This window comes from Protomyctophum bolini (assembly GCF_963924005.1).
Source record: "Protomyctophum bolini genome assembly, chromosome: 17".
NCBI lineage: Eukaryota > Metazoa > Chordata > Actinopteri > Myctophiformes > Myctophidae > Protomyctophum > Protomyctophum bolini.
The window spans coordinates 31,141,247-31,158,044 of record NC_137878.1 but is presented as its reverse complement, the minus strand read 5'-3'; the positions used below and the strand labels follow the sequence as shown (position 1 = coordinate 31,158,044).

The 16,798-nt window shown below is 40.9% G+C and overlaps 1 protein-coding gene across 3 annotated transcripts in view; it reads left to right on the top strand.

Moving 5' to 3' along the window:
• Positions 1-9,911, top strand: part of LOC308332299 (tenascin-R-like) — a 39,639-nt gene extending 29,728 nt beyond the window's left edge. For 2 of the 3 annotated variants that reach the window (XM_080788115.1, XM_080788113.1), the window contains 11 exons: positions 1,629-1,751; positions 1,978-2,121; positions 2,910-3,029; positions 3,343-3,492; positions 3,862-3,998; positions 5,124-5,256; positions 5,652-5,803; positions 6,376-6,472; positions 7,368-7,523; positions 7,728-7,891; positions 8,412-9,911. In XM_080788115.1, coding sequence (XP_080644241.1) covers positions 1,629-1,751; positions 1,978-2,121; positions 2,910-3,029; positions 3,343-3,492; positions 3,862-3,998; positions 5,124-5,256; positions 5,652-5,803; positions 6,376-6,472; positions 7,368-7,523; positions 7,728-7,891; positions 8,412-8,513 — 1,478 coding nt within the window. In that variant the 3' untranslated portion in view covers positions 8,514-9,911. The other variant, XM_080788114.1, reaches the window with a different exon arrangement.
• The last annotated feature ends 6,887 nt before the right edge of the window (positions 9,912-16,798 follow it).

Genomic DNA, 16,798 nt, shown 5'->3' with positions numbered 1-16,798 from the left:
TGATGTCGTGAACCAAATTCAAGCAAACATTTATCAGATGTTTGGTGAATGAAAAGATCATGTAGCCAAAGATAAGATGAGACAAAACAAAACATATTTACCCAAACATGAAAAAATGCCAAATGATTATTTATTCAAATTCAAATCTCTGTTGGATGCTGGCTCAGTTTTGGAGAGTGACATCAAATCACTGATCTTTTGAAAACACATTTAAATCAATTCATTCATTGTTGCTCTGGTCTTCTCTCACTCAGGATAAGCTAATTGTCAGCCAGCTTCACTGACTCTCGCCCACTTCACCTCTCACCCCAAACCCTGGGTAAGACCATGGTTGGTCAATACACTTGGTCTGTCTGCATCTATCCCAAGTCCCAATTTGAAATGTGCAGATTTTAATCCTATGAGTTCACAAGAAAATTAACAAATGAAATAATGTTAAAGGAACCATTTATACATGGGTCTGAATGTACAATTTACAATTTAGGCATTTAGCAGACGCTCTTAATCCAGAGCGACTTACATTAAGCAAGAACAAAAGCATGGGAATACATCACATAAAAGCCAAATGATTATTTATTCAAATTCAAATCTCAAATGTATTTGTAGTTGAAGAGTTTGGATCAGAAATCTAAAGAAAACTAAAACTTTACTCACCATGGTCATTAATTTAGTTTAGTTTAGTTTAGGTCTGTATAAATGTTTTGGAGCAACTATTGTTTAAAAAAGTGCTATAATTAATTTTCTTTTTTTCTTCTTTTTTTTGCATCAGCTATTTTATCTAAATAGTTATCCTAGGTGTTATTTTTTTATGCGGTCTATCTCACTTTTTGAACAAAACTTCAGTTTCAGAGGAAAATGAATCAGAATCTATGGGACTCAATTCAGGCTCAAGGTTGAAAATCTGTTTCCAAATCACATTTCTCTCCACTTTGAAACACAATTCTTCACTTTTAACTCTTTGAGTTTTTGTGTCAAATTAATACCGGGATGAATTCTGTCGTTCATCCTCATAAAATGTCTTCCGTGCCTATTTTTTGTGTTAACGCCCCCATATGTGTCTTCTTTTCCGCTATCTTCTTTTCAGGACTGAAAGAACAGCTAACTGTTAAAATATCATTCTTTTCTCCTTTGCTGCTTTCCAGGATCCATTGTCTGCATTTAGCTGTGACAATGTTTGTCTGTATATGCCATGTATACTGTATATATGTTTGCACTGTACATATATACACACATTGATCTCACTGGAGCACTAATAGCAGCTGTGTGAATTAATCCTTAAGGTTAGTATGACACATGCAGTGTATACTGTAGATAGAGCAGCACATGTTTTACAGTATTCTGCCTTTCATTCTTTTTGTGATTCTTTACTTCTCAATCTCTTCGTTATTGTTCCTTTTTATCTTCTCCTTTCGTTCTTTCTTTCTTGGCACATTCTTTTCTTCCTTCATTTGAGTGCCCTTTCCTTTTTACGTCACCTTCCATTATTATTTCCCCTCTCTGTACTTGAGTTCTTGTTTCCTATATACGTTTTCTTCATTTCGTTTCATGTTCTGGCTGTATTACTTTCAACCCTGTCTCTTTTTCTCCTCCAGTCTTTGCTCACCGTCTGCTCTGATCCGCCCATGCAGGTCCCGAACCTCCAGCCAACCTGGTGTTTAGTGAGGTGACAGAAAACTCTCTCACTGTGTCCTGGACTAAGCCCAAAAACCATGTCGATGCCTTCAAGGTCACCTACATGCACACAGAGGAAGGCAAGAATACAGACACATGATAAGCACACATCAACTCTGTTTTAATATGTGTTATACAAATAAAAGTGTATTATTATGAAAGGTTGAGTGAGTGGCTGAGAACTCCACCTCCAGTGCCTATTGATGGCATAGTGGTTTCGATGCTGCAGTAGGCCTACCCTCCGATTAACTGTCAACTTGCATCAGCAATATCTGTACAAGCAATCAATGGCTCTCTTTTTCTCAGGCGAACCAGTGTCTGTGTCTGTGGATTCTGAGGATTCCACACTCGACTTATCACAGCTCTCCCCCGGCTCCTCTTATGAGATCAGTGTTATCTCAGTCCTCGGATTGGACGAGAGTGACCCCATTAAAGATTTTACCATGACATGTAAGTAGTATTTACAATCAGGGTTTTGCCTTCTTTTTCTTTGCTTTGTTTTTTTTTTACTTTCATTAATGTTATCCAGATATTCGACATAAAAATGATAATCATTTAGATTGAAAAATGAGAAACTGGGGTCACGGCCGTGGCATACCACATTTTATCAACTTTATCTAATTGCATGATCAACTAGAAATATTGCACTAGAATTCATACCCCCACAAATTATATGCAATTATGCAGTTTGTCAAGATATGCCATTCTGCCTGAGAAATGACCGATTATCAGTATTGAGCTTGACCTTGGTTGGGACCTTGACGGGTGACCTTCCATCCTGTTGATCATTCCCAGTTTCATAAAAGTCATATTATCCATTATTAGTATTTTGTGTATTTGATTTTGATAAAGGAGATGGCAATTCAGTTCTATGCGTTTTATTTTTTGTATTTAAAAAAAATGTGTTGTATCCTTGTGTTTGCGCTGTAGTTTTACCTATGTGTGTTTTTCATCTTTTTTTATATTGGCCCTGATGGCTGTAGCAGGTGGCGGATCTTGGAAAGATCTATGCATTTTTATATTTTTCTCTGAGGGCTTCTCTGTTTTTGGATCTGCATCAGCCCTCTGCACTGTGTCAAAACAATTTGAGTAAATTCCAAGAGCCTTTGGGATTTACCATGTTGTAACAAGTCTCGATAAACGCTCTCTATCTGTCTGTCTCCCTTTCTGTTTCTAACTATCCCTCCGTCTCCGTCTCTTTCCCTGACTCCTTCTCTGCCTCTGTTCATCTCTCTCAGTACCTGACCCGCCAACAGACCTAAAGGCAATCAACATCACTGACTCCAAAGCCCTGTTGTTGTGGCGACCAGCACTGGCGAGGGTTGACAAGTACTCCATCGTGTATGGCTCAGTGAAAGGTAGGAGAGCGATGGATGTTTATTTAATCATGGATCATTATTTAAGCACAAGGCAATCTGAACTCATACATAATTAACCTAAAGGTTACAGACATATGCTGTAATGACACCACAGTGTTGACTGTTCTAATCCCTCTGGACGAATCTGGGTTGGTGAAAAAGGGAAGGAAAAAGCTAACTTAACTCCCAGTTTTCCCCATAACATCCAAATGTGATAAATAGACAGACAGATGCTGACTGACTGACTTGCACTGACTGACTCACTGATTGTTTATAAACTGTCTAAAATGGGCATGAATCCTCCCCCCTGCAGGGTCAGATATGAGGATCACGGTGTCAGGAAATGCGGCGGAACAGCCTCTGAAAGGCCTGGAAGGATCAACCACCTACACTGTGACTATAACTAGCCAACTGGGCAGCCTGGAGAGCTCACCTGCTAGCACTGTCTTTACTACGACCAGCGGTCAGTAGAACACACGTCGCAGACACGCATGCACACACGCTAGTGATGCGCAGGTCGACCTGTAACCCACGGGTGCCCGTGAGTTACCCGCGGGTCGGGTCAAGAAATGTTAACTCTTTGGTCGGGCGGGTTGTGGCGGGTCAAATAGTATATACTGTATACACAAGTTGAACAGTAACATGCGGGCCCCGTGGGTTGAGTAAAGAAATGGCGACTTTTTGGGGGGGGCGGGTTGGGGCGGGTCAAATTATCATGAATGCGAGCACCCGCAGGTAGTTTTTTCCCCGAAGATTAGCATCACTAAAAAGCACGCACGCACGCACGCGCGCACGCACGCACCTTGTATAACCTTCTTTGACCCACCAACAGGGTCTGGAAGAGACGGGCCAGGTGAACTCCAAGCCAGCCTGGTGACCCCACGCACAGCCCTGTTGTCATGGAAACCACCCTCGGCTGCTGTGGGCAGCTACAGGTTGACCTATCAGACGGAAGGACAGGAGATGATGGTGAGAGACATGCACATTGGTTAACACACAAATGCTAACTCACCTGTAGGCTACTGGCTACTACAATAGTCAGTATAGTTACACACAATGCTAACTCACCTGTAGGCTACCATAGCAGCCAGTAGTTAACACACAATGCTAACTCACCTGTAGGCTACCACAGCAGCCAGTAGGGCTAGAGATACTTTCAGGACTCAATTCACTGCATACACGCAGAAACACGTTTTGCTCAGCAGTATCTATGTAATTGTAGCTAACATGTCACATGCATAATATGGTAATTGCGCCTGTATAGGTTGCAGATTACCATGAAAACCTGTTAGTCGGTCCGTCACGCCACCATATATGGCCGTCAGTCCATCACGCCTCGTGACTCGCTCCATACAGTATATGGCCGTCTCCATATTTGAAGATCATGACACTGACCTCATCAAACCCTGGATAGTCATACATGGAGAAGACTGGATCATCACCTAGATCTGCTTAATGTATATAGCTGTGTATGGAGCTGGCGAGCAACTTTACACCTCAAACCTGAAATGGGGCGCGCACTTTCTCTTACTGAACGTTCAGCACCTCGTACTGTAAATATCTTCCCGCGGCCATGCACACACAGTGACGCCCAGTCCCCGACACACTGCATCCACGCTATCCTCACTTTACGTCCTAACTATTACTCAAAGTATAATTTTAACAACATAGATTTCGTTGTGTTGTTTATAAATTTAACGTCAAATGATGTAGACACCAGAAATATATATATATATATATATTTTTTTTTTAAGATATTTTTTGCGGCTTACGCCTTTTATTGGTTTTTTTTAAGGGACAGACAGTAGGCTGACAGGAAACGGGAGAAAGATGGGGGAAGACATGCAGTAAAGGCCGTGTCGGGCTCGGGAGTCGAACCCGCGGCACACTGCGACTGGATTACCAGTCGGGTGCCCAGACGGTTACGCCACCGCCTGGGCACCAGAAATATATTTATTTGTATATCTTTATACGTTAAGTTTCTGACACCTGTTGTTGCATTCCAAAATATCCCCAGGCACTAGGGGAATATGTTTTTGGTTGTTGTATTGTTGTATTTTCTTAAGATGACTTCCGTGTTCTCCCTCTCTGCAGGAAGTGATTGTTGATGCCACAGTTACGGAGTATAGGTTGGCGAAGCTCCACCCAGGTGCTAAATACACAGCCTCGCTGCAAGCAGAGAGGAGAGGAATCTACACTGCCACTATATCTACTGAATTCACCACAGGTATAACAAGCAGGCAAATGATTTCTCTAATGTGAAACTGCCAATGAAAATGATGCCTGTCGATTGGAACAGGACGGAGAAATCAGTCTTATGCCTTCATCTGCACTTGTGTTTCTATCTCGCTTTTCCTGCTGTCCATAGTAACGTATGTTTGGACAAAGTGGGCTATCTACAAAATGAACTAGAATATCAACGTTTACTTTGACTTACACCTTACCGGTAATTGGTCTACTTTCCCCTACTATCCTCTTGCTGCCATGTCCCATTTTCATTTCTCATTTTTGTCTCATCTCTCTTTTTCCCTCCACCCATCCATTCTTCCATCTCTCCCTCCCTCCTCCACCCCTCCATCCCTTCACATGTCCATCCCTTGCTCCATTGCACCTCTTCATCAGGTACCCTGCGATACCCGTTCCCGACAGACTGCTCTCAGGAGCTACTGAACGGCATCAGAGAGTCCGGGGAGGCTGAGATCTTCCCCATGGGCAGACCTGGCCTGTCTCTGATGGTCTACTGCGACATGGAGACAGACGGAGGAGGCTGGACGGTAACCATAGTTATAAAGGATAGAGTGGACAGCCCCACCCCCTGCTATTCATTTCAATGAAAGTTGCTCAGTGGCTCAGTTCTTCCGGGTTGAAGCACCCGGAAGAACGCTATACAAACATGCAATGTTAAACCCCAGCGGCGCGGGGTTTCCTCGTGCTAAATGCCTGCAGTTCCAGCTCTGACCAATACGGCTCGCGGACTAAACGTTGGCCAGCCATTCTGGGGGCTTGGCTCTGGACATTGATCAATTCTTGATTAAAAAAAAGCTTCTAATATATTATTTAGGCCCCAAAATCTATAAATCTCACACTATTAAGGCAACCGGCCGGGTCCACGCGTTTTCACTTTAGCACCTGCCCCTCTAAATGTCTGTGCACGCCACTGTAGCAATCGATACCTGTGTGTGTGTGTGTGTGTGTGTGTGTGTGTGTGTGTGTGTGTGTGTGTGTGTGTGTGTGTGTGTGTGTGTGTGTGTGTGTGTGTGTGTGTGTGTGTGTGTGTGTGTGTGTGTGTGTGTGTGTGTGTGTGTGTGTGTGTGTGTGTGTGTGTGTGTGCGCGTGCACTGTGCAGGTCTTCCAGAGGAGAAAGGATGGTTCGGTGGATTTCTTCCGTGGTTTCAAGGAGTATTCCCATGGCTTTGGAGACCTGAGTGGGGAATTCTGGCTGGGTAGGACAGATGTAGCCATTCATCATAATGATTTCCTTGCTCCATTCCTCCAGCTCTCTCAATCTCTATTCCTCCACCTTTTCCTCACCTCCTCCCTCGCAATTTCCCTCGCTCCCAGCAAAATGATCATAATCAGTTTAACCACTTTAACAATATAGTTATACTTCAGCTATTTAGAAACAATTGATGACCTACAAGCTCAAAACGTGTCATGATGCGACGCATTGTGAGGTTTTAGATCTGCAATTTATTGATTTTTTTTAACTCAAATCGTCTCTTCAAATCTTTTCAAACGGAAGTCTGCGGCCAAATACATAAATCATTTTGGGGGTCCTTGACATGACAAAGTTTGAAAAGCACTGTTAATAGACAACGACACTAATTCTAAGATATCTCTCAACCCTACATGGATCAGAAATGTTCTGACAGGATTGAAAACACACTGGCCAACATTTGGGTCCCAGCGGGATACTATTTGAGAACCACTTGTCTAAACGAACTCAGTTCCTGTATAAACAGTTCTTGCCGTAAGTAGCGACCTCGAATGCACAAACAGACTCACTGTTTGGCAAGAGAGTATGACAGACACAACACAACACACAGTACCAACATATGAGAGGAATCTGTTTAATGTGGAAATTGAAGTCAACAGTGTAGCACAATTTTGGCAGAATAATGTTGAACAGGAGTTAGTAGTGGAGGGTACACAACACGTCACTTGAATTCCATTTAAAGGTGCAGAACAGCTGGGAAAGGTTAGATGATCTCCCTGAGTCCCTCTCCCACATCACCTGTTGTGTAGGTGCCTCTGAGCAAGGCATCAAACATACCCCTAGTGCTTTAGTGGTGCGGTGCTGCTTATTAAGTACTGACTATACTGTTTCTTACCCTCCAGGACTGGAGAATCTCCACAACCTGACAACCACGACTAAGATGGGTCTTCGTGTGGACCTGAAGGAGGGAGGTGAGGCGGTGTTTGCCAAATACACCACCTTCCAGGTCGCCAAGAAGAACTACAAACTGACAGTGGCTGGGTACAGTGGGACAGCTGGTGAGGAATCATGCAGGGATAGAATATAAAAGAAAAGAATAGCAAAGGACCAGGCTCGGAAAAATAAATACAAAACATTGGAAGAGAATGTAAAATCTCCTCTCCTCAACACATCATTGTGTGCTTTGTATAATTGTGCCATAATCATTGGTCTTTGATCATCAGTATGTCTCCTCTCCCTTAACCTCTGCGCCATCCTTATAGGTGACTCAATGACCTACCACAATGGTCGCCTGTTCTCCACCAAGGACCGCGACCCCTCACCTTTCATCACGCGCTGTGCCATGTCCTATCGCGGAGGCTGGTGGTACAAGAACTGCCACGAGGCCAACCTCAACGGGGTCTACGGCATTGATCTTAATCACCAGGTACTGGAGGAACACACATCGCTAGCCTGGTTTCCAGCCTGATTCGCTGCGTTCCGTGAATTTGTTTTGTCTCAGTCTGGCCAGCTTCCTGTTTGATGGTTATTTCATAACGTCACCTGTTACGTAGCGATGTTGTTGCTGAATTGGATGTTGTTCCAACGAAACAAAATAGTATGGTAATTACATCATCAGCCAGCGCCACTCTGTCCATGCTTTTCTCCATAGCGGCATTTTTAGAGTAAAACCTATAGTAAAACTAAAAAGTAAACGCTAGTTTGATTCAGTATATGCCATTGGAACTGTATTAAAATCATTCAGACCCATTTCATAGTCATAAACAGAAACCACTACTACAATATGAATATGTGCCAAATAATTGTATTCAAATTTCTTGTGTGCAAAACCAATAATAATAATAATCTGTGAATTATTTATTTTAGCTGGGTTCTGTTGTGTTTAGAATATATCTCAGAACCTTAGTCTCTCAGGTTCAAAGTATGTTTCTGTGTGTTTCTGCCAGGGTATAATTTGGACCTCATGGAAAGGAAAGGAACACTCCATCCCCTTTACCGAGATGAAGATGAGACCAGCTGCCTTCCATCCTCCTCCCATTCAAGGATAAACAATGATGAGAGAGTGCTGGCAGACTAAAAGAGGTCTAGAGAATGGGAGAGGCTTTCTTCATGAACACGAGGGCATTTGAACAAACTTGTATGAACACACATGCACGGATGTGAGAGTGGACAGTCAGATGCGCATGGAAAATTCATACACAAACACAAATATGTATTCAGAGAGAGAGAGAGAGAGAGAGGGAAGGAGACGTTACAAACACATGCATAACAAAAGGTGCTGTATGAATGCACATATAAATCCAAGCATCTAAAAGTTGCCTTGCTACCACTCCAGACAAGAGCAAGAAGACATATTTTTTTAAATGTATGGTGGACAGTTATCAGTACGTTACTGTAGATTGTACAGTTTTCTCAGATTTCTTTAGTTTCCCATTTTTTGTATTCTCTACTCTTTACAGCAGGGCTGCACAAACCTTTAGAGAAATAACATGTTTCATTATGTTTTACTTTTAAGTGTTGTGCTGGGAACAGTCAAGTTTAAATTATCCAATATATAAATATATATATAAAGAAACCTTTGCACACAGTAATAGTATCAGTACTATCACTTTTGTGTTACAATTTTGCTGACACAATCAGTGAGTAAGTAGATGACCAATGTCATGCCAAGGAAACTTCAACAGGACGCATGGCTGCATCCCAATGATCCTCATCAGCATCATTCTGAGCAGCCAACAGCTAGGTGAAGCTGAAACTGAATTTCCCCTATGGGATTAATAATGGTGTACCTTTTTATTTTCTTACTTTCATTGTCTCAATGTTTTAATGTGCATGCGACATGATCAAAGCCTTTTAATATACCTGTCTTTGTTTTTGGAAAAGGGCCAAAACAGCATAATGATAATAATAATAATAATAAAAACACAGCTCTGATCATTTATAAAGGTGGTGAGAAATTATGTTTGTTATGCTCTTTAAAAGCCTATAGCAACCACTTCTCAAACAAATGTGCATCAAAAATAGACCATTCCTTTGGTATACCCTATAGGCCTATAGGATCAAAAGAACACAAAGTATTATGTGGAGGGCCATTTTGGGCCCTCGGGCCATAGTTTGGACTGCCCTGCTGTAAAGCATTTTGCTGCCCATCATTCTAAGCTGTAAAATATATTATATGCACTGTGCCTTGTTCATTATGATGTCATCACTGTGGAAATGAGCGAGTGATGGAGATTTCTGTTTGTACACTTCACTTGGTTCCTCAGTGTTTGTCTGGTCGATGTGTTGTCTTTATATATGTCCTTTATTTTTTATTTTATAGTTGTTTTATTGCCCCTGTTAATACAATAAAAAAGGTGGAAATTATAGTTTAATTTCTGAATCCTTAAATGATTGTGTGCGGACGGTCATACAGATTTGTGAATAAAGTCTATATGGGCATTGTATTTGGTATGTGCAGTTTCTGTGGTATTTCCACCTTAGTCAAAAGTAACTAAATCATAGTAGTCATTGTACTGTTTATTAGTGGTAGTGTCTCAGTTTATCAGTGATTTTTAAGTAACTACCGACCGAAATTGCGGAAATTGAAAATTGCGGAAATTGTGGAAATTGCGGAAATTGAAAATTGCGGAAATTGCGGAAATTGGAAATTAAACGTTTTAACGTTTAATGTTTCCCATCCTCCGCAATTTGCTAATGTTTCCCATCCTTTCCGGTAAATACAACACATTGAGTAGGGCACTGCAGGGAGTTGAACCCCGTTCCGGTAAACCAGAAGTCCGACACCAGTGCCTTAGTTTTTGTGTTGTTCATTTACAGGTCTAGGTGTGCATACGCATGTGCGCCTGTGTGTGTGTAGGTGCACGCTTCAATATAACCCATCGTTTTTTTCATTTTTTCATTTTTTTCAAATCCTCAAAAATGATGAAAAACGGCGTGCTATTGTATATATTTTTTCATGTATCCCCTATCCCTTACATGGGCTACTGGCCACATGTGGCCCCCACCTAGCTTCTTAATTTTGATCTCAAAGTGCACCAGATTGAAGCATTTTCATGGCAAATTTACACATTTTTCTGGACCCCCCCCCGGCGTGGCAAAGCAGGAGGGGGGGGCCTCAGAAAAATATGTTGCCTAGGGCCTCAAAAGGCCTAGAACCGGCACTGACTACCGTGAGTACATTTACTCAACTACTGCAAATGTAGGTACTTTTAATTGAGAATTTCTAATTTGCAATGAACATTGTACTACAATTATTTGACAACTGCAACATCCATGTCTACTATTTACAATGCATGGTTCACACAATATTAGCCCAAAATGCATATGTGTTTAGGTGTTTTGCAGCCTACTGTCATGATTGTGTATTTTGCTACTGCATTATTGAAAACAAGAGGCATCTCCTATTTATTAACAATTATCAACTTCAAACTTCAACTTCAAATAACTTTCGGAAACTTCTTCTGTGCAGTGGTAAAAGACAACAAGAAAACACAATACATACTGTACATACACAGTTACTATATGAAAGACTATATAAGTGACTTTAAAGCGACATATATGATAGATGGCTATCTCAATAATCTGATCTCTATGGTTCTCTATTTTATAATTCAGCTATTCTATTCTAAAATAGACAATCTACAAGCTCACAGTAACCTGTAGTGATGCTATTTCTTCGTGTCTTCAGACAACAATGAATTAATCTTGGGGTCCTTGACGTGAAAAAAATTGGAAACCACTGGTTTACTTTAAACAACATTAGGAAGAAAGCAGAAATAAGCAACTATACACTTTAAAACAAGCCCCAAAAACGCAACCTGCAACTACCAAGCGACTTTACAGAAAAAACAAGCCAAAATTACTTAATTAATTAACCAGACATGGGAACACTGACTTTGACACCTGAATCTTTGCACAGGGATTACAAAGTGAATCAGCAGTGTTGTGGAGGATGACCCTTTATGATTTCTCTCAGTTTGTGTTCCCAATTCCCATGCCCAAATGAACACACCCCTTTTCAGTAAACTCATTGGATATAAGCAGAGTTATTGATAGCACCTGTTGGTGCCTGCAGCTGGTGGAATCCAGGTAGGCAAACTGTTCACTGTCCACATTTGTTGTATTATTTTCTTTATCTGAACAAAGGAATACACATTTTTAACAAAGCTTTGAATCACATTTTCCTTGTTCAGAATGCATTAACCAATCTGACTTAATTTGGATAGGAAAACAGATTTGGGCTGCCAGTCTAAACTGGGCTTTTATGATTCTGCGTTTTTATTTTTTACTTTTATGTTTATATATTATAGAGTGAAGCTGAATGCTGCTGGTGAAACAAGTCAGTGGGCCAGAGTATCAGGTATGCCATTCCTTAAAACTTTGCACTAGACCTGAACTCAAGATTGGAGGCTGTTATTAAAATAAATGTATCCAGATTACTCTTTCTATTCCAATCCTTACCTGTAGAGGTACCCCAAGGAAAATGTATTACATGGGTCAGAATGATTGCCAGGTTTGTGTGGGCCGGGCAGAGGCCAAGGGTCAGGTTTCAAACCCTTCAACTCCCAAAGGAGAGAGGGGGCATGAGTCTTCCCAATTTAAAAATGTACTATTTTGCGGCCCAGCTGATATGTAGGATGTTGGACGTAAACCAGATTATATAGCAAAATGGAAAGATATGGAAAAGGAATTCGACAAACATCCTATACAGAATATTATAGGAGACAAAGAAAAGTTTAAGAAAATAAAACACTGTTGATCCAATCACCCTATTTACACTAGAGATCTGTTTTGAAAGTGTTAACAAATATAGGTTAGAAGAGGATATAAAGATTTTAAAATGAATTGCATTTGACAGTTCATTTAAACCTGCAGGGCATGATAAGGGATTTAAAATATGGAGTAATAGAGGAATGACAGCCTGGTGTGTTTTGGAGAAAAATGGGGCATTGGAGAGTTTCACAGATTTGAGTGTTAAATACATGTTGAATAAACATGATTTCTTCAGGTATCTTAATTCAACTAAGGGATTATTATATTAAGGAAGTCAAAGGGAGGCCCTCCATAGAAGTGAATGGTATTGTCCAAATTATTAAAAATATATACAAGAGGGAAAAGATTTTAATTATATCAGCAATATATACAACTTTGATGAGTGGCAGTCATTCAACAGAATATATTAAGAAGAAATGGGAAGCAGAACTAGACATAGAAATTACAGAAAAAGATTGGATACATATGTGGAAAATGCACAAATCATCTACCAATTCACGGATATGGAGGGAATTCTCTTGGAAAAATCTATGCAGGTTTTTTATCACACCAAAAATTAAGAGAAAACAGTTAAAGCAACAGATACAATGTTGGAGGGGTTGTGGAGATGTTAATGTGGATCATTCACATGTGTTTTGGAAATGTCCCAAAATTGAGGATTTTGGGAAAATGATACATGATCAGGGATATGAGGTGCATATGAAGTGTGATGTTCTGTATTTAGGAAACTTGATGGGGGGGGGGGGGGGGTTACGAGGAGAGGATAGATATCTGGTGAACCTTTTATTGGCGGCAGGAAAGAAAGCTATCAGGGGAAGATACGAGGAGAGGATAGATATCTGGTGAACCTTTTATTGGCGGCAGGAAAGAAAGCTATCACAAGGAAATGGGGCCAGATTGAACCTCCAAATCAGGGGCAATTGGAAGAGGTGATAGAGGAAATATATCTTATGGAGAAATTGACACATCGCTTGCGACTACAGGAACAGCAAATGGACGATAAATGGTTGAAATGGACAATACATGCATAAGTATCACTCAATGTCGATTTTATTATATTTTATTTTTATTTTATTTTTGTCTGTTTGTACTGTAGGCTATGTTTCCTTTTCTGTATTTTTTTTCTTTCTTTTGTCATTGTTTAAAAATTAATACATTTTTAAGTGATAAAAAAGACATTATACACTAGTAGAGGCCAAGGAAAAACATCACATCTGCTCTTTATAGCACCACCAGGAGGCCCACATATGTAAAACACGTTTTATCCAAATTTCACGCTAATCTGTACACATGATCTCTATAGTCATGTGATCAAGACGGTCTGTTTGATTTCTCATATTCCATCCTGATTGCAGGCTTCTAAAGTTTACAGGAGTGGCCCGTTTTGTACAAAATGCTGCAAAACATGAACTCTGCGTCCGATTGCGGTGACATTGCATGCATATTCCCACTAGGCTGAGGAAGAAATGCCACTTGACTTTTTTTGTTTTAACGCTCCTATCCTGATGGAGACCTGTCACCTGTGCCCCCAAGCTATTTTTGGTGTGAGACATGATGTGCAACCACGGTATAAATCAGGCTTTTAGTGCAAGCAGGTCTTGGCCTTCTGAGTGGTCATGTTTACCTAGACCCAAGTGAGGGTTAGGCTACTAAACGCAAACCCACAATGTCGAACCCGGGCTCCCCAGAGTCAGTGTCAAAGTGTCCTTGAGCAAGACACTGAACCCCTAATTGCTCCTGATGTGCTAGTTGGTGCCCTGCATGGTTTCCGCTGCCATCAGTGACAGTGTATGGGTGAATGTAATGCACAATCTATGTACTGTAAAGCGCCTTGGATAAAGGCACTATATAAATGCACCATTTACCTTACATAAGTAGTTTGTCCACCTGTCCCGTTGAGCCCCGTAAGTAATGTAAGCTGTTCTTCCCAGGCAAGCCAACCCTTTGAAAGATGAGTCCCATGCAAATTCGGATGTGGAGGAATCTTGTGACTTGCCCAGTGAAGAAGAGGAAGCTCTCTACAGCGCATCACCTCCCTGCACCCCCCGTCAGATGAAACACATGTCCGGAAAACAACGGAACAGTCAGGCACTACAGTGGTCTACACTGTCTCTCCTTATGACTTCCACACACGCACGCACACGCACACGCACGCACGCACGCACACACACACACACACACACACACACACACACACACACACACACACACACACACACACACACACACACACACACACACACACACACACACACACACACACACACCCCCCTTGAGGATAAACACACCCAAGTTGAGGCATTCAATTTAGTCTGTTTAGATTATTTCATTTGGACGGATGCTCTGCCGAAAGGTAGCTATTTGAAGTATTGCCAGAGTCAACGGGTGGATATGAGAACAGCTGCATAAATTGGCATCGTTAAGGCCTGCATGGCAACAGTTTGTGTTGCGTCATGTGGTTTCACACCAGAAGATATAAGATGATACACCGTGTTGAAAAGGACTGTAGACCTAGAAAGAGACGAGGAGAGCGTGAAAGACTGAGACACAGACCAGACCCACATACCGAGTGATGTTGTGTTGGACCGTCTCCAAAGCAGGAGGACCAGAGCGAGCCTGTCATGCTCCAACAACTGTTGGCAGCATTTGCACTAATGCTGTCCACCACCACACAGGTCCACACATGCACTCTGTGTTCTTTGTATATTAGTTGTTTGTGCATTTTGAGTCCTTCAGAGCAGTGGTTCTCAAACTGTGACAAAATAATCATAAAAAAGATCATTGAGTTACAATTATTTGACAACTGCAACATCCATGTCTACTATTTACAATACATGGTTCACACAATATTGGCCCAATTTAAAATGCATGAAGAGATATGTATGTAGGTGTTTTGCAGCCGGATACGAGTTGCAGAATACTCATGTCATGATTGTGTATTTTGCTACTGCATTATTGAAAACAAGAGGCATCTAATATTGATTAATTACACTTCAACTTCCTCTTTGTTTTTCCTTTCGGAAACTTATTCTGTGCAGTGGTAAAAGAAAACACAATACATACTGTACATACAGTTATAAAAGACTATAAAAAATTACTTTAAAGCGATCTATGATAGATGGCTATCTCAGTGGTTCTCTATTTTATACTTCAGCTATTCTATTCTAAAATAGACAATCTACAAGCTCACAGTGACCTGTAGAGATGCTATTTCTTAGTGTCTTCAGACAACTTGTTGTGATTTGACACTAATTCAATTGAATGAATTAATATTGGGGTCCTTGACGTGAAAGAATGTGGAAACCACTGGTTTACTTTAAACAACATTAGGAAGCAAGCAGAAATAAGCAACTACACTTTAAAAACAAGCCCCGCAACTACCAAGCGACTTTACAGAAGAAATAATAATATAATACTAATAAGCAAATTAACCACACATGGGAACACTGACTGTGACACCTGAATCTCTGCACGGGGATTACAAAGTGAATCAGCAGTGTGGAGGATGATCTTGTATAGGCATATATGTTCCCAATTCCCATGCCCAAATGAACACACCCCTTTTCAGTAAACTCATTGGATATAAGCAGAGTTATTGATAGCACCTGTTGGTGCCTGCAGCTGGTGGAATCCAGGTAGGCAAACTGTTCAGACTGTACGGCCTGCATGTCCACATTTGTTGTATTGGTTGTTTTATCTGAACAAAGGAATACATATTTTTTACAAATCCGCTTAGAATCACATTTGCCTTGTTCAGAATGCATTAACCAATGTGACTTAATTTGGATAGGAAATCAGATTTGGGCTGCCAGTCTAAACTGGGCTTTTATGATTCTGCGTATTTATTTTTTACTTTTATGGTTAATCGGTATATAGGGTTGGCATGAAAGTGAGTTGACTGCTGCTGGTGAAACAATTAAGTCAGTGGGCCAGAGTAGCCGGTATAATGCCATATCTTAAAACTTTGCACTAAGCTTGTTTTCAGTATTTTCTTTGGTCATACAAACATTTATTTTAGTTCTGAATGTCTGCCTGCTTCCCAAAAGCTGGTGATGGCCTACTGAGGTTCTACTGTATAGGGCTCTTCAGGCCCACCTGATAGGCCCCAAATTGAGTGTTTACATTTGATGCAAGCTATCTGTGCTGCAGAAACTTGTTTTTGTTTTGCATTTTTAACTGAAGGTTGCTGGGATAACTTTCCTTTTGTGCAAAAAAAAAGGTCAAATGAATACTATAATTGCAGTTTAGTTAAACGACCACTAGTACTTCAACCATGTTCAGCCTATCGTCATGTAATTGGTCTTCACACTAATGCTAGAGAGCACATTTATGTCTTTTCAGTGAGGAACATTGGAGATGATTGTATGCTTTACAGTTTTCAGGTTTTACAGATGCGGTTTACAAAGATCGTTAAAGGGATAACACACGGGGAGTTGTGTTTACATTGTGGTCCCGTCATAAAATATATGAACACATGGTTGAAAATGTTTTGAAGTGCTAATGCTACTACTTTGTTCTACAAAGATTTATTTTTCCTGCTGTACTGCTTGGCAAAACA